Source organism: Molothrus ater, chromosome 27 (assembly GCF_012460135.2).
Source record: "Molothrus ater isolate BHLD 08-10-18 breed brown headed cowbird chromosome 27, BPBGC_Mater_1.1, whole genome shotgun sequence".
NCBI lineage: Eukaryota > Metazoa > Chordata > Aves > Passeriformes > Icteridae > Molothrus > Molothrus ater.
The window spans coordinates 3,098,416-3,125,166 of NC_050504.2; the positions used below are offsets into that span (position 1 = coordinate 3,098,416).

General features: G+C 61.1%; 2 protein-coding genes across 3 annotated transcripts; both read left to right on the forward strand.

Annotated features, from left to right (window-relative positions):
• Positions 1 to 3,959: 3,959 nt before the first annotated feature.
• RAPGEFL1 (Rap guanine nucleotide exchange factor like 1) lies at positions 3,960 to 14,744 on the forward strand. Its single transcript, XM_036398996.2, has 15 exons — positions 3,960 to 4,497; positions 6,343 to 6,421; positions 6,827 to 6,977; positions 7,049 to 7,146; positions 7,616 to 7,728; positions 7,890 to 8,057; positions 8,139 to 8,236; positions 8,343 to 8,465; positions 9,600 to 9,778; positions 11,216 to 11,306; positions 12,194 to 12,244; positions 12,495 to 12,582; positions 12,685 to 12,749; positions 13,023 to 13,077; positions 14,198 to 14,744. Exons 1-15 carry the CDS (start codon positions 4,068 to 4,070, stop codon positions 14,320 to 14,322), a joined length of 1,914 nt encoding a protein of 637 aa, XP_036254889.1. The 5' UTR covers positions 3,960 to 4,067; the 3' UTR covers positions 14,323 to 14,744.
• A 485-nt stretch (positions 14,745 to 15,229) lies between these two features.
• Positions 15,230 to 26,404, forward strand: WIPF2 (WAS/WASL interacting protein family member 2). Of its 2 annotated transcripts, none has more exons than XM_036398987.2 (8): positions 15,230 to 15,292; positions 21,255 to 21,367; positions 21,533 to 21,665; positions 21,803 to 21,922; positions 22,350 to 23,000; positions 24,046 to 24,255; positions 24,364 to 24,465; positions 25,243 to 26,404. In XM_036398987.2, exons 2-8 carry the CDS (start codon positions 21,305 to 21,307, stop codon positions 25,281 to 25,283), a joined length of 1,320 nt encoding a protein of 439 aa, XP_036254880.1. In that variant the 5' UTR covers positions 15,230 to 15,292; positions 21,255 to 21,304; the 3' UTR covers positions 25,284 to 26,404. The 2 variants fall into 2 exon arrangements, with proteins under 2 accessions (XP_036254880.1, XP_036254883.1); XM_036398990.2 differs by lacking the exon at positions 15,230 to 15,292 and adding an exon at positions 17,806 to 20,597.
• Positions 26,405 to 26,751: the final 347 nt, after the last annotated feature.

Here is a 26,751-nt window from a genome sequence, read left to right on the forward strand (position 1 = left end):
TTTTGTTTTTATTTGTTTGGGTAAGCAGCAGTGACATCCCCCCCACCCCAGTTCATTCTTCTTCTCAATTCTCTTTTCAATTAGCAAGTTGGTTTCTGCCACTTTTGGAGCAGGGGAAGGGCAATGGAGCCGTGGGAAGCTGTCAGGAATGCACTGCCTGGGCAGGAACCACTTAACTTAGGAGCTCCTCCTGATTCTTTTCCCAACAAAACTTGGTAACTGGTGTGTGTGAGCTCTCAGGTGGGAATCCACAGGGTGACCCCCATCCCTGCCACCCCCAGCAGCACAAGGGGATGTTTCCACCCTCCCTCTGCCAAATCCACAGAGAGAGGAGGAGGTTTGTGGGCACCCAGCACCCCGACGCTGCCCGAGCAGCCCAGCCAGCACCCAAACCAGCTCGGCAGGGCCAGGTTTGCTCCCAGCACTTGGGTGTTGCTGCTGGGGCTGTGGAGGGTGTTGGAACCCGCCCCAACGCACCGGGCTGGGCTCCGGCCTCACAAGGAAGCACCTCAGCCCTGCTCCAGCTCCTGCCTCACTTCCCCACAGCAGCCTTGTGTCCCCTTTGGGATTCCTGACCCCACGGGGTCACTGTCACTGCAGCTGTGCCACTCTGTCCTGGCTGGCTCTGGTGTGCGGCAGCGCTGCCGCTCCTCATCCCGCATCCCTCCGGCCCCGCTCCGGCTTGGCCACGTCCTCGCAGCCATTTGCAAATTGCATTAGGAAACTTGGCAGGGCCGGCTGCTGATCCTGCCCATTCCTGCCGGTTCCTGCTGCTCTCCTGAGCACGTGCTGGGACGCCGTGGGGACGCGCCAGTTGCTGGCTGAGGGGGACGGCACCGAGCGAGAGGTGGCTCGGCCACCCCGTCCCCATCTGTGGCCAGGATGAGGGACCAGAACCCACCTGCTCATTCTCTGTGTGGATCCCTCATCCATGCCTGGCTCTCCAGCAGAAATTCCTTTGTATGATATTTGTGACTCCGTGACCTTTTGTGTCTTGTTTCAGCCACCAAAGCTGAATCCCCTCATCTTTTAGATGTCATTGACACATTGGTTACACAACTGAAATCCTGGACCTTTTACCTCCATCCCGAGGTTTTGGTGTTATTTGGATTCCCATCGTGTGGGATGCACATTTAACAGCTTTGTAGGAAGCAGACAGCTCTTGTATGTCCTTCCTGGGGCTGAGACCCACAGGACCAGCGTCCACCTGAGCTTCCCTGGCAGGACCAGTGCCACCTCTGCTGTCTCCCAGGAGCTGCTCCCTCCCCAGGGGCCATTCTCCCTTCCCAGGAGCCACTCTGCTCTTCCTAGGTACAGCTCTGCCCTTCTCAGGAGCTCACAGTGGGACTGAAATTGCAGCTCTGCTGTGCCTGGCACCAGCCGCCCTCACTCCCACATCCCTGGAAGCAGCTGCCACCCATCCCCAGCCCGGCTCTGCCCCACTAGCGGGGCTGGAGGGAGCCCCTTGTCTGTCTGGGGGCTGATGTGAGCCCCCTCCTCTCCCCCAGCCTCCCTGGCTCACGGGGAAGCACCAACTGTTGTGTTGGTGGTGCAGGAGCTGCCGCCCGCGCGTTTGTGCCGCGCTGCCTCCGCAGCCGCCTGCCAGCCCCCTGCCCACACCAAGCAGAGCTGGGGGGCACACACCCCACTCCTGTCACACCCCGATCCTGTGGATGGAGCATCACGGTGAGCTCTGTCCTCCTGCAGCCAGGGATGCTGGTGGGCCCTGCCTGTGCCATGGTGGAAGGGCAGGGGGGACCCCAGCTCCCCCCTTTGCATCCCACCCCCTTTTCCCCCCTTCCCTTCAGGTCTCCCCAGTTTCTGCCCTCACTTCTGGCAGTAGGGTGGGGATCCCAGAACGGTTCCAGCAGCAGCAGGAGGCATCACCTTCCTGCCCACATTGCTGTACTACCCCATCCCTCCCCAGTGCCACTGCCTCAGTTTCCCTCCCTGGCACCAGGATCAGGTCTGAGCATAGTCCAGGATTTGGCTCAGCCCTTCACAGGGACCTCATGGAGGAGCTGCCCCAATCTCATGGTGCTTCTCCCCTTCCCCAAATGCCTGAGTGCCTTCTCCCAGCGCTGCAGCTGGGAAGTGGGTTAAAGCGCTGGCTTGGGGAGGGATTTTTCCCGGGGTGTAATTTTTCCCTCCTACACACGGTCTGTTTTGAGCAGTGCCTGGAGGCTTCGCACCCCCGGCTCGCTGCCGGGGCGGGGGAATGCGCTGGCTGCCAACCCAGGGAAGCGCCCGCTCCAGATCCCAGCTCGTTAGGAGAAATAACAGCAAATTAATTAAGCCAATAGTTCGCTCTGTGCCAGCAGTGCCCCCATCCCTGCCGACACGGGGAGAGGGGATGGGACAGGCTGGATCTGGAGCACCTTTCCCAGGGGGAGCATTGCCCTCAGCATGGCACAGTGCTCCAGGTCCCTCCTGCTCGTGTGGGCCAGTGCATCCCCATTGCCACCAGTGTCTCAAGGTCTCTCTGTGCCTCAGTTTCCCCTCCTGCTGTCAGGAGAAGCCCCTCTCTGTGTGACTGAACCTGACCACCAGCACCATTTACACCCACATCCAAGAACCCTTGTCCGGATGCAGTGGGGAAAGGGGATGGAGGAGCTCAGCAGAGTGGGATTTTTTGGGGGTGTTGGATGGGCTGTGGGGGATCTGAGCGCTGGAGGAACAGAGGAGGGACGTGCCGGGCCATGCCGTGCTGTGCCATCCCGACAGGACCTCATCCAGCCGGGGATGGGGATGGGGATGTGGGGCCGTGTTTTGCTGCTCTCCGGCAGCCGCATGGATGGAGTTGCCAGGCAACTGCCGGGTGGAGGCGAAGCGGGAACAAAGCGGGAACTGCCGGGACCCTCGTTCCTCCATCTCCACCCGAACCCCCTGGGCAGTAGGGCCCAGCAAAGGCCGTGGGGTGACTTGCTGTGTCCCCCCAAGTCACTGCCACCATCCCAGCCCGGAGTTGCCGCAGGGCCGTGGTTTTGCAGGGGGACGGACCCGGGAGAAGGGGACTGGCACCTGCTGTCCTGTCCAGAGGGTGCAAGGTGGGGCTGAGGGCAGTGGGCATGGGCAGGATGGGTGCTCAGCACCCCGCAGGAGCGGGGCAGGAGGATCAGCCCCAGGCAAGCGCCACATCTGGCCCTGCCCTGCCCCAGAACCTGCCCCGGAACCTGCCCCGGCACGCCGGGGCCCGTTCCAGCCTGGCAGGCGGCGGAAATGGGGGGGTCTGGCAGCCACCCCGACCTGCCCACCCTGCCCGCGGGGCAACCCAGCCCGAGGGGGGTGCCAGGCTGGGGGAGCTCGCACCCACCCCCGGCCTTTTCCCACGCTGCGGCGGGTGCAGAGAGCTGGGCTGGGGGTCCGGGGGTGGCTCACCCACAGCTGGGGATGCGCCCTCTGTGCAGGGGACACTGGGGAGGGGCAGTGCCATGCGCCCCTGGGCTGGCATGGGGGAACTGTGCGGGTGTGCGGGGGGGAACCGGGCACCACGGGGGTGTGCCGGGGGTGTGAGGCAGCGGGGGGCTGTGGGGCTGTGTCCCCCCGTCGCGGTGTGTGACAGTGGGGGGTGACAGGCTCCGGGCTGTGCCCCCCAGGCTGTACCGTGTGTGTGGGGGGGGGGGAGCGTGGTGGTACCCCGGGGATGCGGCAGGGGAATGCGGGGAGATGGGAGCGGGGGTGCGTACTGCATCACCTGTGCGGGGCTGCGGGGAAGCGAGGGGGGGCGGGCACCGTGTGCTGCTGCGAGCCGGTGTCACCGCAGCCCCGGGGCGGGTTCGGTACCGAGTGCGGTGCTGCGGGGAGGGGGCGGGCAGGTGCCGTTGGCGGGCCCGGGGGCGGCGGTGGTGCGGGGAAAGGGGCGGGCAGGTGCCGGGGTCGGCGGCGGCGGGGCCGTAACGGGGCGGGGCGGTGCTGGCGGCGGGGCCGGTGTGGGGCGGGCGCAGCGCGCAGCCGGTGCGGGGCGGGCGGGGAGCGGTGCCGCGGCCCGAGCCCGAGCGGAGCCGAACGGAGCCGCCACCGCCGCCGATGGGCCCCTGAGCCGCCGCCGCCGCCGCGCCCGGGCGGCCATGAAGCCGCTGGAGAAGTTGCTGAAGAAGCCGGGCTCGCACCTGCCCGTCCGCCCCGCCGCCCCCCCGGGGCAGGTACCGGGGCCGGGGTCGGTGCCGGCGCAGCGGCGGCAGAGCCTGTCGCGCCCGCCCGCCTCCCCCGAGGAGCCGGCGGGGCCCGCGGGGCCGGTACCGGGGGGCGAGGGCCGCTGGCTGGAGCTACGGCCGCCCGATGCTCCGCTCCGCTCCCCGGAGGATCCGTCACCGGGCTGCGACCGCGATCGGGACCGGGAGCGGGAGCGGGAGCCGCCGAGCCCGGAGCCGCCGCCCGCCGCCCGGTGCTGCTGCGGCTGCGGCTGCGCCCCCGCCGCGCCCGCGCCCCCCGAGCGGCTCCTGGCCGCGCTCCTCGACCGACTGCCGGCGGCTGCACACGGGAGGGGCTGCGGGGCAGGTACGGGGCTGGTACGGGGCTGGTACGGGGCTGCGGGACCGCCGGGAACGGCTGCGGGGGTGCCCGGCGTGGGGAGCGCGTGGATCGCGGGCGATGCGGCGGAGCCGGGAGAGCCCGGGGGCGGCCGCTGATTGAGGGGGGGATGCGCCGGTGGATGCTGGGGTGGGGGACAGCGGGGTGGGTGGGGGGACTCTCGTGCCCGGTGAGGCGGGTGGCCCTGCACAGGGCACACAGCGGTGCCCGGTTGGGGTGACAAGGTCAGAGCTGTGTCGGGGCAGGGCGTCAGTGGCAGAGCGGTGGGCAGGAATCTGTGGGGTGGGCAAGACAGCACGGCAGAGGGGCTGGAAGGGGATGTGGCAGTGCCAGCTCGGTGGGGGCCGGGGGTGGCCGAGCACCGGCAGTCACTGCAGCATCCACCTCCCGGTTGGATGGTCCTTAACATCCTCCTGGTGCTAAAATTAGCCCCGACGGGAGCTGCAGTGGAGGGGGGGCCGGTTGGATGCCCCTTTCCTCTGGCACAGGCCTCCCGGTGCTGTCCCACCGCGGCTGCCCGTGCCCAGGTGTCAGGGTGGTTTCGGTGTCAGGGCTGGGCGGGAGCCAGGCTGGCTGCAGGTGGGTGGGAGCCTTCCCACACCGCGGGGATCCCTGTCCCGGCCAATCTCCCTCGGCTGCCGGGAACCGAGGCTGTCAGGGACCCCAGGGCACTGCCAGCCCCCTGCTCCAGCGATGCCAGGGCCGGGATTGGGTGCAACCACCAAGAGGAGCCCTCGGGTAGGGGCGAGCCGGGACTGGCAGCGCTAGGTCCTGCCTGCACAAGCACGCTGCCAGGCCTGGTGGTGCCCGGGCTGGCAGGGAGCAGGGGGGAAGGAGCCAGCATGGGGGTCCCGACACGGGGAAAAACATCCCTGTGAATCTGGGGTACAGCGTGAGTGCTGCAGAGGGATGAGGAAACTGAGGCAGGGATGGGGGGAGTGTTCAACTCCTGCTCCTCAGGCAGAACCTGGGAGGGGGCTGCACTCGGGGCAGGGGGCTGGGAGGGCTGGGGGCCGTGCAGCTGCACCCCCCGTGCTGGCAGTGCCCCTGGCTGTCCCTGTGCCCCAGACTGTGTGTCCCGCTTTCGGCAGCAGCTGATGCCCCCTGGGTGCTGTGCCCGGCTCGGGAGCGTCAGGGGATGCTCTGCCCTGGCTCGGCACAGCTCCGTGACCGGGTTAACGCTCTCGGGAGTGGCTGTGTGGATGCTCTGCACGGCCCCTCCGTGGGTCAGCTCCTTGGGCCTTGGAAGGGCTCTGGGGTCCCACCACAGGATCCCCGGGGCACCGGGGCTGTGCTGGCGCCAGGGACCTCGTCCAAAGGTCCTGGCGGTGACTGATGCCAGCTCTGAGGGGCACAGACGCCGGTACCGGGCCCTCGGCTCACCCAAAACACCTTCCCAGGGCGGTGCCACCCGCGCTGCCCCCGAGAGCCCGGCTGTGGCACCCTCCCGGCGTGCCCCAAGCTGCCTGCCTCAGTTTCCCTTTGCCGTGTCCTGCTGTGCCCCACGGCCGGGCTCTCACGGGGCTCTCTCCCGGGTGTGCCGGGGCGTCGCGGCCCCGGTGCCGCCCTGCCGGCGCCTCTGCCCCCACACCGGCTCGGCCGGGCCCGGTTGCCCCGGGGCTGGGAGCGGGCCCTGAGTCAGCGCCGGCGCGGGGGGGTTCGCGTGGGGCTCGGCCTCTCCCGGTGTCACCCTGCGAATTACCAGGGCTCTCCTCACCCATCCACCCCGCCGGGCATGGGGGGTGTCGGGGGGGCTCTTTGGGGCTTTGGGGAGGGGGGTGTGCCCACATGTGTCCCCCCCTGTCCCCCCAGAGTCGCTGCTGGATGACATCGTGCTCACCCACTCGCTGTTCCTGCCCACCGAGCGCTTCCTGCAGCAGCTGCACCAGCAATATCCTGGGGGGCCTCGGGGGTGGGTGAGGAGGGGTCCGGGCCTGGGCATCAGGAGGGTATTGGGGCGCAGTGAGGGTGGGCCATGAAGGGGACACGGTGGTGGCACAAGAGTTGGCATCGAGGTGCAACCAGCAGGGCACCAGCACGGGCACCAGGGTGGCAAAACGGTGGGCATGGGGCTTGCAGGGAGAAGGGGGATGTGGGGAGGGCAGCAGGGTGCTATGGGGGGGCTCACAGGAGCACCAAGAAGGGCATTGGGGTGCCACGAGGGTGGGCTACAGGTTTGGGGGCGAGCTGGGCAGTGTGGTGCTACCGGGAGGGCACAGCGACCCTCAGGGTGCAGCGGGTGCTGGGGGGTGGCCGAGGGTCCCTCCTTGGCGTGGCACCTCCTTGACAGCGGCACCTTTGTGCTGGCGGCGGGCAGCCCCCCGGCGCGCTGGGAGGAGGGCTCGGGGCTGCGGCGCAAGCGGGCGGTGCTGGCCGTGCTGCTGCACTTCCTCGAGACCTACAAGGGGCTCCTGCAGGAGGAGGAGAGCGCCGGGAAGGTCATCAAGGTGGGTGTCCCCTTCCCGTGTCCCCCCCCTCAGTGTCAGGAGTCCCGGCCCTGACCCCTCTCGTCCCACAGGAGCTTTACCTGCTCATCATGAAGGACACGTCCCTGTACCACGAGCTGGAGGACGAGATCATCAAGCTGCACCAGCTCGTGGAGACTGTGGAGCTCAAGTGAGAAGAGGGTCAGGGGGTCCTGGGGGTGCCTGGGGTCGGGGGTCCCTGGGGCAACCAGGTGTCACCCTTGGTCAGGGGTTCCCAGGGAGGGCAGGGAGTCCTATGGGGTCTGGGGTCTCTGTAGGACAAGGTTCCCTCGGTCCTGAGGTTCCCTCTGGGTCAGGAGGTCCCTGGAGAGGGCAGACGGTTCTGGGAGTCCCTGTGGGTCAGGGAGTCCCCAGGAAGGACAAGGAGTTGTGGCCCTTGGGGGGTGCCCAGGGGCTGGAGGGGTCACCCACCCTGGTGCCCTCTTGGCCGCAGCTTCACATCCAACTTTGTGCCCGCCCCATGCCCTCGGCATGCGCAGCCTTGGACCCCTCCCCACTGCACCCTCCTGTGCCCACCCTCCTCCTGTGCCCACCCTCGGGTCTCGGGGTGCAGCCTCGGAGTCCGGGGCCCTGTTTGAGCCCTGTCTGTGCCCCCCCAGGGTGGCCGACGAGACCCCCCCCCCAAACAAGCAGGTGAAGCCGCTGTTCCGGCATTTCCGCCGCATCGACTCCTGCCTGCAGACCCGGGTGGCATTCCGGGGTTCTGACGAGAGTGAGTGACTTTGGGGGGACCTGAGGGGGGACCGGAGTCCCCTCCATGACCCACCACGGGACTGGGTCTGCTCGGTGCCCGCTCCGTGCCTCAGTTTCCCTGGCGGGCAGTGCTGGGGCGCTGTGGGGGTGCCCGGCGCTGACCCCTCACCCTCTCCCCAGTTTTCTGCCGTGTGTACATGCCCGACCACTCGTACGTCACCATCCGCAGCCGCCTGTCGGCCTCGGTGCAGGACATCCTGGCCTCGGTCACCGAGAAGCTGCAGTACTCGGAGGAGCAGAGCGCCCGCGGGGACGCCCTCATCCTCGTCACCGTGGCCTCGTCCGGAGGTGCCCGCGGGGCTGGGGGGGCTGCGGGCAGGGCTGGGGGGTCCCTCCCGGTGCTGACCCCCCCTCTGTGCCCCATGGCAGAGAAAGCGGTGCTGCAGCCCAGCGAGGAGTGCGTGTTCACCACCCTGGGCATCAACAGCCACCTCTTTGCCTGCACCAGGGACACTTTCGACTCCCTGGTGAGTGGGGACAGCCCAACGCCATCGCCACCACACCCTGTGCAGAGCGGGGGGAGCCAGGGGCACCCTCCCAGCCCTGAGCGCCCCGTCTGGTGTCCCCTGGCAGGTGCCACTGCCCGAGGAGATCCAGGTGGTGCCAGGAGACACCGAGATCCACCGAGCCGAGCCCGAGGATGTGGCCAACCACCTGACAGCCTTCCACTGGGAGCTCTTCCGCTGCATCCACGAGGTGCGGGGGGCCCACGGGGATGTGGGTGTGCGACTCACATACCCTCTGAACAGACTGAGAATAATAATAATAGTAATAATAATAATAATAATAATAATAATGATTCTCCCTCCCAGGATTTTCCTGGGAAGCTGTGAAACGCTGTGAGAAAGCTCACAGAAAGATGAAAACCAGTTCTTATCTCCATTTCTGCGCTTGTCGTCCAGCACGTGTGGAATGTGTTATGGAGATTGTTTGCTAAAAGGGATTTCTTAAATAGAGTCTAGTGAGAGTGTTTTTATTTCATTTGACCAATTGGAGCCATGTGTGTATTGGGCAAAGATGTTCGATTTTCTTTAGTATAGATTTATATATATATATATATAAATTAGTTTTATATTTATTTATTTATTTTTATATAGTTTTATATCTTTTTTCTTTAGTATAGTTTTATATATATTATATTTTTATGTTTATTTATATGTAGTATTACATACGTATTTTTTCTTTAGTATATTTTTAATATGTATTATAGTTTTTATATATATTTATTTATATATAGTTTTATAATTTTCTTAGTATAGTTTTATATATAATAATTATTTATATGTATATATAAAATATATAATTATATACATTTTTATTGTATATATATAATTATATATATATAATATATATATACATTGTATATATATAATTATATACATTTTTCTTTAGTGTAGTTTTATATATATTATAGTTTTATATTTATTTATTTATAGTTTTATATGTATTATAGTTTTTATATATATCAATTTATATATAGTTTTATAATTGTCTTTAGTATATTTATATATATTATAGTTTTTATTTACATATTTATTTATTTTTATATAGTTTTATGTATTTTTTCTTTAGTATCATTTTTAATAGTATTAGTATTAGTGTCATATAGTATAGCTTAATAAAACATTTGCTCAACCGTCTGCAACCACAGAGTCAATACCAATTACTCACCATCAGAGAATAATTTTAAAAAATAATTAAAATTTAGATTAAAAAAAGATTAGATTAAAAAAATTAGATTAAAAAAAATTAAAATTTCATAAAGAATTTTTTTAAAAATTTAAAAAAAAATTAAAACAATTAGTTTGCTACCATATGTGTCCCTGGCAGGTGGAATTTGTGGATTACGTGTTCCACGGGGAGCGGGGCCGGCGGGAGACGGCGAACCTGGAGCTGCTGCTGCAGCGCTGCAGCGAGGTGCAGCACTGGGTGGGCACGGAGCTGCTGCTCTGCGAGGCGCTGGGCAAGCGCGCCCACCTGCTCAAGAAGCTCATCAAGATCGCTGCCATGTGAGTCAGGGGGGCATGGGGGCTCTGAGCTGACCCCAAGGTGTTAGAAAGTCCTTTTCTCCCAGTCCCGAGAGTGAAGAAGAAGCCAAGACTCTTCTGTTCTGGTTCTCAAGGTTGTTTGTTTTCTCTTATCTATGACATTTAGTATAAAATAAAAAGTATAAAATAATAAGAAATTTAGTATTAAAAAATTTAGTATTAAAAAATTTAGTATTAAAAATTAGTATAAAAAATTTAGTGTAAAATTAAAAAAATAAAGTAGACGTAGTTCTTAGTATACTAAAAACTTAAAATTTTTATACTAAAATTAAATTTTTTATACTAATTTTTTAATACTAAAAAAATAGTATTAAAAATTTAGTATTAAAAATGTAGTATTAAAAATTTAGTATTAAAAATTAGTATAAGAAAAATTTAGTATAAAATTTAAAAAATAAAGTAGACGTAGTTCTTAGTATACTAAAAACTTAAATTTTTTAATACTAAAATTAAATTTTTTATACTAATTTTTAATACTAAAAAATTAGTATAAAAATTTATTATAAAATTAGTATAAAAATTTAGTACAAAATTAAAAAAAATAAAGTATATGTAATTCTTAGTATACTAAGAGCTACATGTACTTTATTTACAATAATTTTCCAATACCTATCACCTATGTTAGACGTTCTGTCTCCACTCTAAACCAACCCAGAAGTGTCACCATCCCAGCAGAAGATGGAGGACAGGAAAGAGGAAGATTGGACACACCCAGATTCCTCCATCTTGCCTCTTGAAGCCCCATTCTAAGAACCCCAAAATTCTACTTTTTCACCCTGTGGCAAATTAACGATCACTCTACTCAAACTCTCGTGGCTTGTAACTCCTCACACAAAGCTGGTAATTGTTTCCATGGGTTAAAATGGAAAGCACAAAAGGTGGTTTTTACTCGGTGCCAAGGTCTCTGATCCCCCTGCCAGGGTCTCGAGCCATCCAGTGCAGCCAGAGCAATGTCCTGTATACTAAGAACTGCGTGTACTTTATTTCCAATAATTTTCCAATACCTATCACCTATGTTAGACATTCTGTCTCCACTCTAAACCAACCCAGAAGTGTCACCATCCCAGCAGAAGATGGAGGACAGGAAGAGGAAGATTGGACACACCCAGATTCCTCCTGAACCCCCATTCTAAAACCCCCAAAATTCTACTTTTTCACCCTGTGACAAATTAACGATCACTCTACTCAAACTCTTGTGGCTTGTAACTCCTCACACAGAGCTGGGAGTTTTTTTCCAGGGGTTAAAATTGAAGGTACAAAAGGTGTCTTTGCCTCCGTGCCAAGGTCTCTTGGCACAAGCCCTCCAGGGCAGCCAGAGCAATGTCCTGGGTTCCAATGGGGGGCAGGGGGGGGCTCCCAGGGGGTCCCTGGGGTTTCCCTCACGTTGTCCCCCCCCAGGTGCAAGCAGAACCAGGACATGCTCTCCTTCTACGCCATCGTCATCGGCCTCAACAACGCCGCCATCAGCCGCCTGCGCCTCACCTGGGAGGTGAGCAATGGGGTGCCCCCACTTCCACCGTGCTGCCACAGCCTCCTGCGCCCTTCTGGACACCCCCAGGGGCTCCCTGAGCCTTCCCTGGGGGCAGCAGGGGTCACCCACCCACCCAGGGGTTCTCAGGGAGGGCAGGGAGTCCTGTAGGGTCTGGGGTCTCTGTGGGACAAGGTTTGCTTCATTCCTGGGTCAGGAGGTCCCTGGGGGTCCCTGTGGGTCAGGGAGTTCCCAAGAAGGACAAGGAGTTGTGGCCCTTGGGGCTGCCCAGGGGCTGGAGGGGTCAGGAGCAGCCCTGCCCTGGTGCCCTCCTGGTTGCACCTTCACATCCAACTTTGTGCCCCCCTCGTGCCCTGACCCTTTCCTGGGTGCTCCCAGACCATCCCTGGGTGATCCCAAACCATCCCTGGGTGCTCCCAGGACCCTTGAGGTGCCCATGCCCACGCCTGGCTGCTCCCAGACCCCTCCTGGGTTCTTTCAGACCTTCCTTGTGTGTTCTCAGAACCCCCCCCAGGAGCTCCCTTCCCCCTCAGTACTCCTGGAACTTCCTGGGTGCTCCTGGACTGCCCCTGGATGCTCCCAGGACCCTTGGAATGCTCATGCCCACCCCTGGCTGCTCCCAGACCTCTCCTGGGTTCTTCCAGACCCCGCTTTGAGTGCTCTTGGAACCCTTCAGGACCTCTCACCCCCATCTCAGTGCTGCCAGGACTCCTCTGGGTGCTCCCAGATCACCCCTGGATGCTTCCAGAGCTTTCTGGACACCCTCAGATGCTCCCTAACCCTTTCCTGGGCTCTCCCAGAACCTCCTGGATGCTCCTGCCCCTCTCTTGGTGCTCCCTGGCCCTGCTGGATGCTGCCCACCCTCTCCCCCTTTTTTTGTATTCCAGAAGCTCCCAGGGAAATTCAAGAATCTGTTTCGGAAGTTTGAGAACCTGACGGTGGGTGAGAGGTGTGGGGGACTGCTGTGGGTGTTTGGGGGGGTCCCCAGGCCTCCCCTGGGGGTTTTTGGGGTGCTGCTGAGCAGGGGACATTCCCAGGGTGTCCCAGGGTGTCCTGGGGTGTCCTTGCCCCTCTTCCCCAGGCCACCAACCCCATATCCATGGGCACCAGCATGGGGGGGGATCCAGGGCACCCCTGGGGTTCCCCCCCCCCTCCCAAAGCCTGACCCCCCCCCCCCATTTCCCCCAGGACCCCTGCAGGAACCACAAAACCTACCGGGAGGTGCTGGCCAAGATGAAGCCCCCGCTCATCCCCTTCGTGCCTCTCATCCTCAAAGGTGAGGGGCGGTCTCAGGGGCTTCCCTTGGGTGGTTTGGGGTCCCTCTGACACCCCATGGGACCCCCCCCCCCCCCTCCCCATCACCCCCTCTCTCCCCCAGATCTGACCTTCCTGCATGAAGGCAGCAAAACCCTCCTGGACGGGCTGGTCAACGTGGAGAAACTGGTGGGTTCCAGGGGGGAATGGGGCAGAGAGACCCCCAGGATGAGGGCAGGGGGGAGGGGACCCCCCTGAGGGGCAGGAGGGACCCCCCTTCCCCAAGGGTTTGGGGTTGCCCTCTCTGGTGGGTGGGAGGATTCAGGGTGTCCTGGGTGCAGAACAGGATCCAGGGGTGTCCCTGAGGGTGGGGGGCTCTGCAGAAGGGGTCAGTGGTCCCTGGGGGGCTGGGGTGGGGTCTCGGGGGGCTGGGGCTGACTCTGGGGTCTCTCTGTGTCCCAGCACTGCATCGCTGAGAAAGTGAGAACCGTGAGGAAGTACCGGAGCCGCCCCCTCTGTGAGTGGGGGGACGGGGCTGGGGGGGCCCTGCTGGGGCTGGGGGGGCCCTGCTGGGGCTGGGGGTCACTGCCAGGGCTGGGGGGGCCCCGCTGTGGTGAGGGGGGCACTTCAGGGGAGGCCCACATGGCCCTGAACCTGTCGTGCTGGCCCTGAGGGACGGGGAAGTGGCCAGAGCATCCTCACACCTCTTTGTCCATGTCTCTGCATCCCTAAATCCCTGCATCCTCACCCCTTATCTCTTCACTCTGCATCCCTGAATCCCCATCCCTTCATCCCTGTCCCCACATCCCCATTCCTACATGGCCATTCCATCCCCATCCCTTCACCTGCATTCCCTGCATCTTTTCCATCTTCAACCCCCACTTTCACGTTGCCATCCCCATTTCCTTCCTGCATCCCCTCCATCCCCTGCATCCCCACATCCCCTCCATCCTCACATCCCTGCATTCCCACCATTGTCTTGCCATGCCTGCCTACTTCCATCCCTCTATCACCATTCCCATATTCCCATTCCCACACTGCACTTTCCCATCCCCATCCCTCCATACCCACATCCCCTCCATACCCACATCCTCACCACTGCCTTGCCATGCCTGCCTACTCCCATCCTTCTCCCTCCATCCCTCCATCGCCATTCCCACACGCCCATTCCCACACCTTCATCTTCCCTCCATCCCTCCATCCCCATCCTCCCCATTCCCACACTGCCATCTCCCATCCCCATCCCTCTATCCCCATCCTCCACATTCCCATGCTGCCATCTCCCATCCCTCCATCTCTGCCTCCCCTCCATCCCCATCCTCTCCATTCCCATGTTGCCATCTCCCATCCCTCCATCACCATTCCCATGCTGCCATTTCCCACGCCCATCCCTCCATCCCCATTCCCACACTCCCATCTCCCATCTCCCATCTCTCCATCCCCATTCCCACACTCCCATCTCCCATCTCCCATCTCCCATCCCTCCATCCCCATTCCCACACTCCCATCTCCCATCTCCCATCCCTCCATCCCCATTCCCACACTGCCATCTCCCATCTCCCATCCCTCCATCCCCATTCCCACACTCCCATCTCCCATCCCTCCATCCCTGTTCCCCGTTCCGGGGCCGTTCCCAGGCCTGGAGCTGGAGGCGTCCCCAGCCCAGCTGCAGACCAAGGCCTACGTGCGGCAGCTGCGCGTCATCGACAACCAGAACCTGCTCTTCGAGCTCTCCTACAAGCTGGAACCTGGCAGCCAGTGAGGGGGGGCCCCCCCGGGACCCCCAAACCCCGGCACCCCCCCGGGGGGCCCGGAGCCCCCCAGCACTGACGCACTTTGCCCAGCCCCGGCCCTTGGGTGCTGCCCCCACCCTTGGGGGGGGGTGGGGGGGTGGGTTTGGGGACCCCCCTGGCGCATCCCCCTCTCCCCCCGCCCCCTCCCCTGGCTGGGGCACAGGGGTCCCTGGGGGGGGGGGAGGCCCATGTTCCTCCCCCCCATCCCCTCTATTTTTGTATGTGTGGCCTGCCCCCCCTCCCCTCCCCCCAGACGTGTATATTTTGTACCGCCGCTGTCCGGAATTGTACATTTATTTTTTAAGAAAAAGGAGGAAAAAAAGGCAAAAAAAAAAAAACAAAACCAAGCTGGGGGTGGGGCGGGAAGCCCCAATAAAAGTCTGTCCCGGCACCTGTCTGTGATGTCATGGTAGGGATTGAGGTCATGGTGGGACTGACGTAATAGTCCGCTTTCGATGACGTCACTGACAAGGCGGAGTCGACCTTCCCAAGATGGCGGCATCGCGGAGCCAATCCCTGACCCTCCAAACATGGCGGCCACCAAGGCTTCCGTCACACCTCCCAATATGGCGACTGCCGGGGTCAGCTGACCTTCTCAATATGGCGGAAGGGGCGGGACGACAGGCTCCATACCCGTGCTCTGTCGCGGCCTTCAGCAGCCTTTCTGCGCAGAGCGGGGTATTTCTTCCCGGTGGTGCCGCTCTGCCTTCGGTCACCGAGACACGGCAGCGCTGGGTGCTCACGGAACCGCCCGTGACCTTCCCAATACTGCGGTGACGGGCGCTTCCCTTATGGCCGCCCGACCTCCTCATCATGGCGCCGCTGCCCCGCCGTGCCCCGCCCACATCCGGTTGTGCCGCGCAGGCGCAGAGGGCCCAGGACCGCCATTTCGTTCGGCGGGGCTGGGGCCGGGGCCGGGAGCGGCGGGAGGAGCCGCGGGTGAGCGGGGGAGGGCCGGGGGGGATCGGCGGGGCCGGGCCGGGGCTCGCGGGGCTCGGGGGGCCGGGACTGCGGCCCCGGGACGCCTGTGTGGGGTGTGGTGGCTGGGGGTGGGCGCGTGGGGCCTGTGCGGAGCCCGGGACCGGCGGGGCTGGGGGCGCGCTGAGGCCTGCGCGGATCTGGGGGGTGCCCGGGCCCGGCTGAGGGTCCTCGGGGCCGGCTATGGAGTGACAGGAACCGGGGGGCTGGAGTTCTCACATGGACCCCCTGGACCCTCCCACCCTGACCCCCTGGGCCGCCTGTGGATCTCCCACCTCCCTGAGCCCTGGGTCACATCAGGGACCCTTCCCCAGAACTGCCCTGGACCCCCAGCTTGGGTGTGTGAGCCCACCACCATGGGGACCCCCACTCTGAACTCAAGGTCTCCTCTGAGAGCCATCCCCAGGACCGCCATGGATCTCCACTGAGACCCTCGTACTTCCTTGGCCCTGCCACCCTGACCCCTGAGTTAGGTGTGGGGTCCCTCCCCGGGACCTTCCTTGTGCCCCCACCCTGGGTGTGCCTGGAACTGGCGGGACCAGGGGCAGGGGACCCCCTGGGATCCATCCCACGCTGACCTCCTGGACTTCTCTACCCCTCCTTGGACTGCTGTCTTTGGGTTGGCTGGAACCAGCAGGGCCAGAGCTCTAGGACCTCCACCCTGACCCCTCTGGGACTGTCCTAAGATCCCTGCACTGACCCCTGGACCCTTTCACCTTGACCCCTGGGTCACTTCAGAGACCCTTCCCCAGGACTCCCCAACCTGAGGCTTTCCAGAGCTGGCAGGGCTGGGGGCCTGGGACCCCCACTCTGACTCCTGGCACCCCTCTGAGACCCCCGTATTGAAGCCCTGGACCCTTCCCCCCCTCCCAGGACCCTCCTGGACCCTCAGTATGGAGACTTTGACCCCAGAGTGTCCTGTGGGCTCCCCCTATGGCCTCTGAGACCCCCACCATGACCCCTTTGACCCCTGACTGCTGGGTCACCTCAGGGTCCCCTCCCCATGACCCCCTTGGAGCTGTCCAGAACAGGACCAGGGGCCAGGGACCCCCAGTGTGACCCCTGTGTCTACCTGGGACCCTTCCCATGACCCTTGGGACCCCTCCACCCTTCCCAGGACCCCCCCTGAACCCCCTCTTTGACCCCTGGGACCCTCACACTGATCCCCAGGACCCCCACCCTGTGGGTGCCCAGAACCAGAAAGGGCTGGGGGTGCGCTGGGGGACGCCCAGTGACAGGGGGGACCCCTGTTTGGGCTACAGAAGGACAGACGGACCTTTTGGAGCCTGTGGTGGCTTAGGGATGACCATGGACCCAGAGTTCCATGGAATCCCGGGATGACTCGAGTTGGAAATGACCTTAAATCCCATCTTCCACTGGAAGGGGCTGTTCCAAACCCCATCCAGGCTGGAACACTTCCAGGGATGGGGCGGCCACAGCTTTTTCTGGGCAACGCTGGAGCTCAGTTGCCCAGGGAGACACATCCAGGGCTCTCTGCTCCCGGTGCTGCGGATGGGAGGGAGGGCCGGTGCACCGGGAGCGCTCCGGGAGGGATCCCACTCTGCACCCGGAATTCCCAGCTCCGGCTCGAAGGAACCGGGAAGTCCCCGCGTCTCCTGCCGCTTCCTCCCGCTGGAATAATTGAGCGCTTCCTGCCCAGCCCCTCGGTTCCTGCCCAGCCCCTCGTGTGCCACCTCTCCCTTCCCGGCTTCCTTTTGCCTCTTCGGCGAAGGGGGAGCGGCAGGGGAGGCTGGCAGGACGGGCTTTTCCTGCTTTTCCTTTTGCTGCAGCGGAATTTCGGGACAGGGTGCCTTGCTCCTGATTAAAGGTTTCCTCTGCTGAGTGACCTGAGATGGGAGCAAGGCACAGACTGGAGCTGTGGGTTCTGAGCTGGGGAAACTGAGGCTGTGGGAACTGGGAATGGGGAAACTGAGGCCAAGGAAACTGTGGAGAGGAAAACAGAGGATGTGGAAGTTGTGGATGGATAGGGAAAACGAAGTTGTGGAAGCTGTGGGTGGGTGGGGAAACTGAGGCTGTGGAGCTCATCCCTGAGGAATTAGAAACTCCGCAGATCGGGGTTTTTGTTAAAAACGCCTCGTCAGAGCCCGCGGGTCGTTAATAATTCACAGGGAGCGTCTGGATCCCGCGGGGCCGGAGCGTGTCTGTCTGTCTGCACGCAGGGATGCGCCGGCTCCGCGGGATGCTCCAAATGGAGCTGGCAGCTCGGCTCGGGAAGCATGCTGATAGGATTTTAAAAGCTTGAATGACCTTAAATCCTGCGATGGCTGTCGCTCAGGATAAATTATTTATGTAGCATCCTCAGCTCCTCGGGAGCGGGCAGGAATGTCAGGCTGCGGAGGGAGGACAGGGTTGGAATTTGGGAGGGGGTAACGAGGAACTGCGGGTTTGGATGGGAAGAGAGGGAAGATAAAGGCGCGGGGGCGGGTGTTGGAGAGGTCCAGCCTTGGAAGTCGTTCCCAAACCGGTGCGGCCGCATTTCTGCACCGACATCAGAGGGTGGAAATTCCTCTTGATCTGCAGTTCAAAGCCTCCCTGAGGATGAGGCGCTGCACTTCGGGCTTGCAAATGTGAAATACAAATCCGCCCCGGAGCCCAAATCCCCCTGAAAAGCGAGGAAATAGGCGGCTGAAGGTCACTGCTGCTGCCTGTCCTGCTCCAGCAGCAATCCCCCCGGGATGAGCGGGATGGGGGCTGCTGCTGGGGAGGGCCTTTCAATTCCCTCCACAGCAAACAGGGACTTGAAAAATGCCTGGAAAACGTGGCCTGTCTCCCAGGCTGGGCCGAATCTGCCCAATCCTGCTGCTTTTAGGGGACAAGGGGCAGCTGAATGTCAAGTTCTTGGGATTTAGTAATGTTTTGATCGCAGGGTTGGCAGGCAGTGCTGATCCAAATCACTGCCGAGGCGTCTGTGGCCATGGTGGGCTCCAGCGTGTGGAACAGCAGCTCTGAAGCAGCTTTCCACAGGGTGACCTCGATCTGCTGATCTCTCCCTCCTCCCAAGGGACAGCTTTTCACACCTTGTTTTCCTCCTGCTTTGCTCAGAGCTTTCCTGAGGTTTGGTTTGGATTGGAAAAGCAAAGGCACTGTGTAAACCTGCCCCTCCTGCCTCAGCCCAGCTTTTATCCACTGGTGTCTTTGGATTCAGCTCTTCCCAGCCACTTTCCCTGTGAGCACAGGGAGCTGCCACACAGCTTATGGAGCTCTCAGAGGCTCTGATGTGTCTTGGTGGAAGGGTCCTGATAGGGAAGAACAAAGAAAGAGTGCAGAGAAGTCGGAGCGTTGTTCACAGGGATAACTTCTACCAGGCATGAAGGGGTGCTGGGAGGAAAACTCCCCCCTTTTTTCTTTTCCTGGAGGATTTAGCTCCTGTCTCCCTAATCTGTATCAGCTGGGTCTGTCTTCTTGCACATGAAAGATCCAGGCTGTATTTCAAAGGCACCGTTCCCAGCCGGAGCTCTCAGCTTTTCCCAGCCGTGTGTGCTGAGTTCAGGGCCTCTCGATTTTGGTTTTTCAATGTGACCTTTGCTGTTAATCCCCAGCCCGAACGGGGCCGTGCACCGAAATGGAATGACCTGTTTCTTGGGAATTCAGCTCCAGTTTATCCTCAAGCTGCTTTAGCTTAAACTCTTCTCTCCTTTCCTCTCGCTCTTCTAGGTCAGAGCCTGGATCCGAGCGCAGGTTTTGCTTTAAGGACACCTTAGAGGGGAGATAGTGACTCGTGATCTCTTTGTAGAAATACCCCCCTTGTCCTGCAGGGCCCTGTGGATTGTCCCTGTGGATTGTCCCTGTGGACTGTCTGGAGCCTGTCACAGGGTGTCAGCAGGTCACACTGAGAGACCCCAGCAGTGCTGGCCTGGCACGGGTGGCACTGGCTGGTTTGTGCCAGCTGACAAATCCCTGTTTGTCTGTCTGTGAGATGAGTTGCTGTCACAGGGGCCACCGAGGGAGGTGTCACCCTGGCAGTAACCGGCTGGCACAGCAGCAGAGCGGGGACACAACACGTGACGTTCCCGTGGGTCGGAAGGTGCTGGCCCTGGCATCACTCCTGTGCTGGCTCAGGGCTGTGACACATGAGCCCCAGTCAGGAGTCTCCTTACCTGGCGTGTTCCTCAGCTGGATCCCTGCTAATTCCCTCCAGCAGCTGATCCAGCAGGGCTGGGGCTCTGCCCGGAGCCACTCGTGCCACCCTGGCCCTGTGATCCCACTGCGGGTGGGAAGGAGCACAGGGAAAAGTGCTCCTGTTCCAACACGTCCCAGACGAGCACGTTCAGAGCCGTCTGTGATCCTGCTCCAGTGGGAAAGGCTAAGGCTGGATGGGTTTGCTGGGTGTTGTTCCTGACTGGAGTGTCCAGAGGGATTGATGGATGTTGGGTCTTGGGTGGGAGGCCTCGAGCTCAGGCTGGGGAGAAGGAGCAGCACATTTGTTACAGAGGGCACTGGGGAGCTGGGACTCTCAGGGACTTGGAAAATGCCATAAGATAGAGGGAGGAATGTCTTCCTGATGAAGCTGTAGCTGAGGACTTCTCACAGGGCAGAAGAGCTGATTTTAATTAAAAAGCAGTTTATTAGGTATTTATTTATTTCCCTGAACCCCAGAGCCAGTGGTTTGCCCGAGGGCAGGGGAGCTGCTGCTGTGGCAGCCATGCTGCTGCTGCTCCCTGCTTCCCGTTCTCACACCCTGGGAATGTCTGACAGAGGATGGACCCGTGTCCTGTGGGATTAGGAAGTTGTAGTTTATCTAGCAGGAGATGAGTGGGAGAAGAGATCTGGTTGTTAATACCTGGTACAAACCTGAGTCATAAAGGAACTTTCCCTGCGGTGGGGGCTGTTCCCGTGCCCTCTGTCACCTGCCCTGGAGGTCAGGGCTCGGAAATGGGAAGTTTCAGGTGTGAAACTGCCCTGTCCTTTCCTCCTGTTGGTGGTGTGCTTCCCGTTAGTGACTGTGGAATAGGTTTTCCTGTGGGAAGGACATCTGTGGCCCAGAGAGGGACATTTGTCCCCTGCCTCAGGGTCTGCCCTGTGCTGCTGGGACTCTCCATGTGGTGAGCAAGGCCTCCAGTCATCACATTCCTATTCCCTGAGCCTGTGCTATGGGAGGCCCTACCTGAGCACTGCTGTCAGTGGCACGAGGGCCTGTGACTTCCCAGTGATTCAGGCTCCCCTTCCTGTCCCCAGTCCCTCTGTGTTCCGTCTCCAGTGCCTACCGGAGCTGCCGGGCCCCGCGGAGCCCCGGGAGCTGTTCCAGGTGAGCCATGGTGCCAGACAGGTTTATTCTGGGCTTCTGAGGAGTTGGAGCATGGCCAGATCTGTGCTGGGAAAGCTGGTTTCCCTGACTGCTTGGACAGCTTTGAGGGGGCTTTGGAGTTGTGGGGTGCAGAGAGCCTTCAGTGCTGGAGGGTTATTGATGTAGGAGTCAAGAGGTTGGGAAATTCGGGGATGGGAGGCAGCCACAGGACAGTCCTGTGCTGCTTCCTGCTGCTCTGGCCGCTCTGGAGCTGGAGCCATCTGGCAGATTTGCCCTGGCCATGGCTGGAGAGGCCATGGGGCCACGTGCCAGTGCTGGGGGGCTACTGTCACCCTCCCAAGTGAGCAGCCCCCAGCTGCAGCTGGAGGAGCTGGATGGATGGTGCAGGATCAGCTTGGCCAGGTTTTGTCTGCCGGGCGAGGTGGTTGTGTGAGACGTGTCCTGGGTTTTGACTGCAGGGAGCCCTGGGGATTTGTGGGGGGAGGATGTGCTGGCTCCCACCCCTGGCACCTGCTGCTCCAGGGTGTTGGGACAGCCTGGGAGAGCAGCTCCAGCTGCTGCTCTGCACGGGCACGGGGCACCAGCACAATTCCCCGCTGGCTGTGTTTCACCTCCAGCTTTCCCCACGTTCCCTGACTGCTTCCTCCCTTCCTGCAGGCATGAGTGCCCAGGCCTGCCCCCAGCACTGAGAGCCCGGAGCCGCCAGGATGCCGATCCCTCCTCCCCCGCCGCCGCCCCCCGGCCCCCCGCCGCCCCCCACCCTCAGTCAGGTAGGGGTCACCTCGCTGGGCTGGGAGCTGGGCTGTCCCCACAGGGGCCACTGGAGGAGGCTGGCTGTGGCAGGACTGGGGTGCTCTGCGAGCTGGGGGTGCAGAGCTGGGCTGTTCCTGCGCTGTGGGGTCCTGGGGAGGTGCTGAGCTGCTGCTCCTCTCCAGGCGAACACGGAACCGCCGAAGCTGAGCCGAGAGGAGCAGCGGGGCCGCGGGGCCCTCCTGCAGGACATCTGTAAAGGGACCAAGCTCAGGAAAGTGACCCAAATCAATGACCGGAGTGCACCCATCTTGGAAAGTGAGTCCCCAGCAGGCTCCCAGCCCCACGCTGGGTGCCGCCGTACCCTGCAGGGCGCTTGCCCATCTGGTTCCCAGCGGCTCCTCATTGGAGGAGCGGATAATTCCAGGCTTAACCTCTTTCCTCCCTCCTTTCAGAGCCCAAGGGCAGCGGCGGCAGCAGCTACGGCTCCAGCTCAGCTGCCATCCAGCCCAAGGGCGGCCTCTTCCAAGGCGGCGTTCCCAAGCTCAGACCTGTAGGAGCCAAGGACAGCTCAGGTAATGGCCACTGGCCCGTGGTCTGCGTGGGGGTCCCTGGGGAGGGCCCTGAGCAGGAAGGGGTTGAGTATCTCACTGCGTATCCCTGGGGATTTTAGCTGCTAAGAGGCAGGACCCCAAATCACATCCCATGCATGGCACAGGCCAGCTGTGCCCTCCCTGAGCCTCAGCCCCACACACAGACTTCTTGGAGGGCGCAGGAGTTTCGTGTATTGCTGAACTCTGTGTGTTCTCTGTGGTGGCCACAGAGTAGAGTGGTGAGAGAGGAGCCGTGTGTGGCTGTGCTCAGTGCCAGCTCCCTGCGTGTGCCAAAAAGCTGTCCCTGGCCATCCCTTGGCCTGGCCCTCCTTGGCCGTGGCTCTGTGCAGGGACAGGGCACTGCTCCCATGCCATCCCCAGTCCCTCACTGTGCTCTCCTTCCCCGCAGACAGCTCCACTAAACAAACACTACAAGTCCCTGGCTCCCGAGCAGCTGCTCCCAGGCCCCCCGTGCCGGCCAACAACAGCCGCCCTCAGGACGATGCCGACAGCAGCCGGGGCTCCCCGCCGGAACTGCCGCGCACGCAGAGACCCTCCCTGCCTGACCTGTCCCGGCCCGGCGCCGCCGGTGGCACCGGCATGAAGCACAGCTCCTCGGCCCCGCCGCCCCCGCCGCCGGGACGCCGCGCCGCCGCCCCCCCGGCCCCCCCTCCAGCGCACGCCAAGGCCTCGCCCTACAACCGAGAGAAGCCGCTGCCGCCCACCCCGGGACAGCGCCCGCCCGGCAGCAGGGACGGGCCCCCCGCCCCGCCGCCCATCAAACCCCCCCCTTCCCCTGTCAGCCTCCGCTCGGGCGCTCAGGGCCAGTCCCTCGCCCCCCCGCCGCCCCCTTACCGGCAGCCCCCCGGTGTCCCCAACGGCCCCTCCAGCCCAAGCAGCGAGTCGGCCCCGGAGCTGCCGCAGAGACACAACTCCTTGCACAGGAAGGCACCGGGCCCCCTGCGGGGCCTGGCGCCGCCGCCGCCCGCTGCTGCCTCCCCGAACCTGCAGAGCAGCCGCCCCCCGCCGCCGGCCAGGGACCCCCCGAGCCGTGGAGCAGGTGAGAGACCCCTGAGCCGTGGAGTGGGTAAGAGCCACTGGCTCCACGGTGCCTGGGGGCAGCTGGGGTGATCAGGGTGGCAAGAGTTGGCTTCTGGGCACAGTGAGTGTTCTGCATGTGGTGATGGGGCTGGGCTGGGGCAGGAGCTGTAGTGCCATGTTTAACACATGTCCTTGGTCATGTCCCGTGATAATCCAGCTCCTTCCAAGCCTGGTGCTGGCAGTGGGTTGTGACTGGGCAACTCCTGCCCATGCTCTCCTGGGGTGGGAGATGAGAATGCGGGAGAGCATAGCTCCCCTGAGCTTCCTAAATGTCACTGGGAGGATGCAAAAAGCTATGGCAGAGCAGGGAGAAGCCTTTCCCTGGGTGTGCAGCCCTCGGGAGTGTGTCCCCGTGGCTGGGACTGCTGTTGGCTGTGCCCCAGTGCCCCCCCGTGCACTCCTGGGCTCCCCGTCCAGACCGCAGCTCCTGCCTGGGCCCCTGCCAAGCCGCTCCGTCCTTCTGGCCCTGCCAGAATCCCTCCTCAGAGCTACAGCTGGGGATCTGCGCTGTCAGCCCGAGTGTAATTAGGCTAATGAGGAGCACGAACTGCCACGGAGCCTCTGCGGGAGGCTGGGCAGGAGTGAGAGGTGGGTCAGAGGGGCTGTGGGTCCTGTCACTGCCTCGGTGACACTGCGGATGTGGCTTCCAGTCCTGGCAGGCAGCATCTTGGCTCCATGTGGAGCTGCTGCCCTTGGACTCTCTGGATTGTAGCTGCTCCTGAGATCTCCTCTGGTGCAGAGGGACCTGTGCTCACTGTGGGACTGGAGCAGCCCCCGGGGTGGATGGTGAGCCATGGGGCAGCAGGGCTGGCTGGTCCTTGCGCTGCAGCTGGTGGAGGGATGAGGAATGCAGATGTCAGGAGCGAGCAGGAAATCTCCGGGCACGCGTAGGAGCAACCCTGGGCCGCGGTCTGGCGCGGCAGCTGGCCTGGAACGCTCCGAGGGACGTCCCTGGGTTTGCCCCGGGAATGCCGCGCTCGGCGCTGACCCCGCTGTCCCCGCAGCTCCGCCGCCCCCGCCGCCGATGCTGCGGAACGGAGGGCGCGACGCCCCCCCGCCCCCACCCCCCTACAGACTGCACGGCCCCGCCGAGCCCCCCAGCCGGGGGAAGCCCCCGCCGCCACCCACCCGGACCCCGGCCGGGCCCCCGCCGCCGCCGCCGCCCGTGCGCAACGGGCACCGGGACTCCATCTCCACCGTCAGAGCATTCCTGGGTGAGTGGGACCCCGCACGGATCCCCCTCAGAGCCGAGCCCTGTGGCTTTGGCCAGGCTCTCCCAGAGCCCCCCTCCCTTACCTGCCCTTTGTGCTGTTTCTTCACAGATGACTTTGAATCCAAATACTCCTTTCATCCCGTTGAAGACTTCCCAGCCCCAGAGGAATATAAATACTTCCAGAGAATCTACCCCAGCAAAACAAACAGAGGTGAGGAGGAGGAGGAGGTGTCCCAAATTCCCTTTGCCCTCTTGTGCTCTCATGGCTGGCACTGTCCCGTTTGTCCCTGCACAGGGTGGGTGGTGCAGTGGCCGTGCCCTGGGCCCTGCTGGTGTTCTGGGGGTGCTGATCCTCATTCCCAGGGGTCCCAAGCCCTGAAGGCTGGGTGATAGGTGGTTCAGTAGCCATGCCCTGGGCCCTGCTGGTGTTCTGGGGGTGCTGAGCCCCATTCCCAGAGGTCCCTGAGGGCAGCTCTCTGTGCTGTGGGGCAGGGCAGAAATATGGGCCGTGTGGATGCCCTATCCCACCTGCTCCTGGTTTGCCTACAGAGCTCAATCCTGCCTTTGCTTAGCACCTTTGGCACCAGAGGGGATCTCAAAGGACCCCACAGCCAGGGCAGGGCTGGGGGGATGCAGACCCTCAGGATAAACCCCAAGCACTGGCGCTCGGACCCAGCAGAGCTCAAAGTGCCCTTGGTGCTGCACGTCAGCGCTGCGGATCCCGGCGGAGACTCCGGGGAGAATGGGATGCTCGTTTATTTTTAGAGCCATGAATGTTTAATGCGGGTTTGAAAAGCCCCGAGCTCGGTGTGGCTGCAGCGGCTGCTGCCAGGCACAAATCCCAGGCTCCAGATCTCCGCGGGGAGGTCGGGGTGGGGGGGGGGGAGCCAGCAGCTGGCGCGGGGGTGTGGAGAAAGGAGGGAGGGAGGGAGAGCAGCCGTGCTGGATCCGGCTCTGCACAGCTCCAACAGGCTTCCTTGTCTTGCAGCTACTCGTGGGGCTCCCCCTCTGCCCCCCATCCCCAGGTGAAAGCGGGCTGTGCGGGTGGATTGTTCCAGAGCAGAGACGTGGAGCTCCTTCCCCTTCCTCAGCCAGAACCCCCCCACCTCCCAGCGCCCCGGATCCTGCATGACACTCCCAGCCTCTCCCAGGATACCAGATCCCCCCAGTGCAGCGTGCTCCGCCAGCTCCGCCTCATCTATGCACCCCCCAGGAATCAGTGACCTCGTGGCAAGCCTGGATGGGTCCATCCCTCATTGCTCCTCATGGATCCTGCGTCGGATCTGCCTGGGAGCCAGGCACGGGACTTAAGGCCGAGCTGTGTGCTGGCTGTTGGGACCAGGGGGGGCTCGTGGAGGGGTGGCTGGGGTCAGGCAGGGAATGGACACGCTGTGAGACCCCCCCAGAGTGAGGGGGAGCAGGGACTGGCCGGCAGAGCCTCGTCATCCTGGTGGAACCTTGTTATCCCGGCACAGCCCATTGCTTTTTTGCACAGGAGCCAGTGGAGGCAGGGGGGGACATGAGTGGGACCATGCAGGGATACCCCAACAGCTGGTGGGGACCCCCTTTCTCTGACCCTACAGGGGGGCACCCCCATGTGCCCCCCTCAAAACCACTGCTCCCCTGGCACTTCCCCCTGGGATTCCCCTGGCTCTCACTGCTGACTCCCCCCAAACTTGAGCATTTTAACGAGAAAACACTAATTACATGGGGAGGGGGCCATTTGTGCTGGGTCTGGCACACCAGGGGGCACGTGGGGGGGGCCCTGGGGGCCGAGGATGTTTTGCCTTACACTCCCTGTCCGACGGGGGGGGGTCACACTAACGTAGTTACTGATCTCTTTGTACCATAGCAGGAAGGACACGGGGTGCAGGGGGGCCACCCCTGCAGGCGGGTTTGGGGCTCATTCAGGGGATTTTTTTTTTTTTTCTATGATGATGGACCTTCCCCTGTTGAGGCTGGAGCGAGGTGGGTGAGGGGTGAGTGTGGGGTTTCTCTGGAGAATGAGCCCCCTCCCCAGTGCTGCCCTTTGGGTTAAATAAAGGTTCAATACGGTTCTGCCCCTCCAGGAGCGAGGGGCCCTTTTAAAAGGGAACAGGAATTTGGAGGAGCTGGAAATTACATTTAAATAAAAGTAATAAAGTGATTAATGATGTCAAGGACGCTGTCTAAGGGGGAGGTTGCCAGGAAACCCTTTTCTTTTTTGGAGGTGATGCCCCAAGGGCTGGGAGCAGGGCACTTTGGCAGTCAGAGTGGAGGGTACTGGGAGCGCAGTAGGAAGGCAGGAAGGGGGTTACTGGTGTCACTGGGACCACTGGGAAGGAGGATTGTGGGTACTGGGAGCAGGGGCAGAAGCGCCGTGGGGAATACTGGGAGGAAGGGTGGGGAGTATGGGAGCGTGGAGAGACAAGACTGGGCGGCAGTAGAAAAGCAATGTAGGAGGAACTGGTGGCACTGGGAGTACGGGGAAGACTGGGTTGGGGGGTGCGGGCCGTGG

Bases quoted from the DNA above. Each gene is read 5' to 3' on its own strand.
- RAPGEFL1 (XM_036398996.2), top strand. From the start codon at position 4,068: ATGAAGCCGCTGGAGAAGTTGCTGAAGAAGCCGGGCTCGCACCTGCCC. The intron at 7,147-7,615 runs GTGAGAAGAGGG...GTGCCCCCCCAG, and splicing joins GTGGAGACTGTGGAGCTCAA to GGTGGCCGACGAGACCCCCC. The intron at 12,583-12,684 runs GTGAGGGGCGGT...TCTCTCCCCCAG, and splicing joins CGTGCCTCTCATCCTCAAAG to ATCTGACCTTCCTGCATGAA.
- WIPF2 (XM_036398987.2), top strand. From the start codon at position 21,305: ATGCCGATCCCTCCTCCCCCGCCGCCGCCCCCCGGCCCCCCGCCGCCC. The intron at 21,368-21,532 runs GTAGGGGTCACC...GCTCCTCTCCAG, and splicing joins CGCCCCCCACCCTCAGTCAG to GCGAACACGGAACCGCCGAA. The intron at 21,666-21,802 runs GTGAGTCCCCAG...CCCTCCTTTCAG, and splicing joins GAGTGCACCCATCTTGGAAA to AGCCCAAGGGCAGCGGCGGC.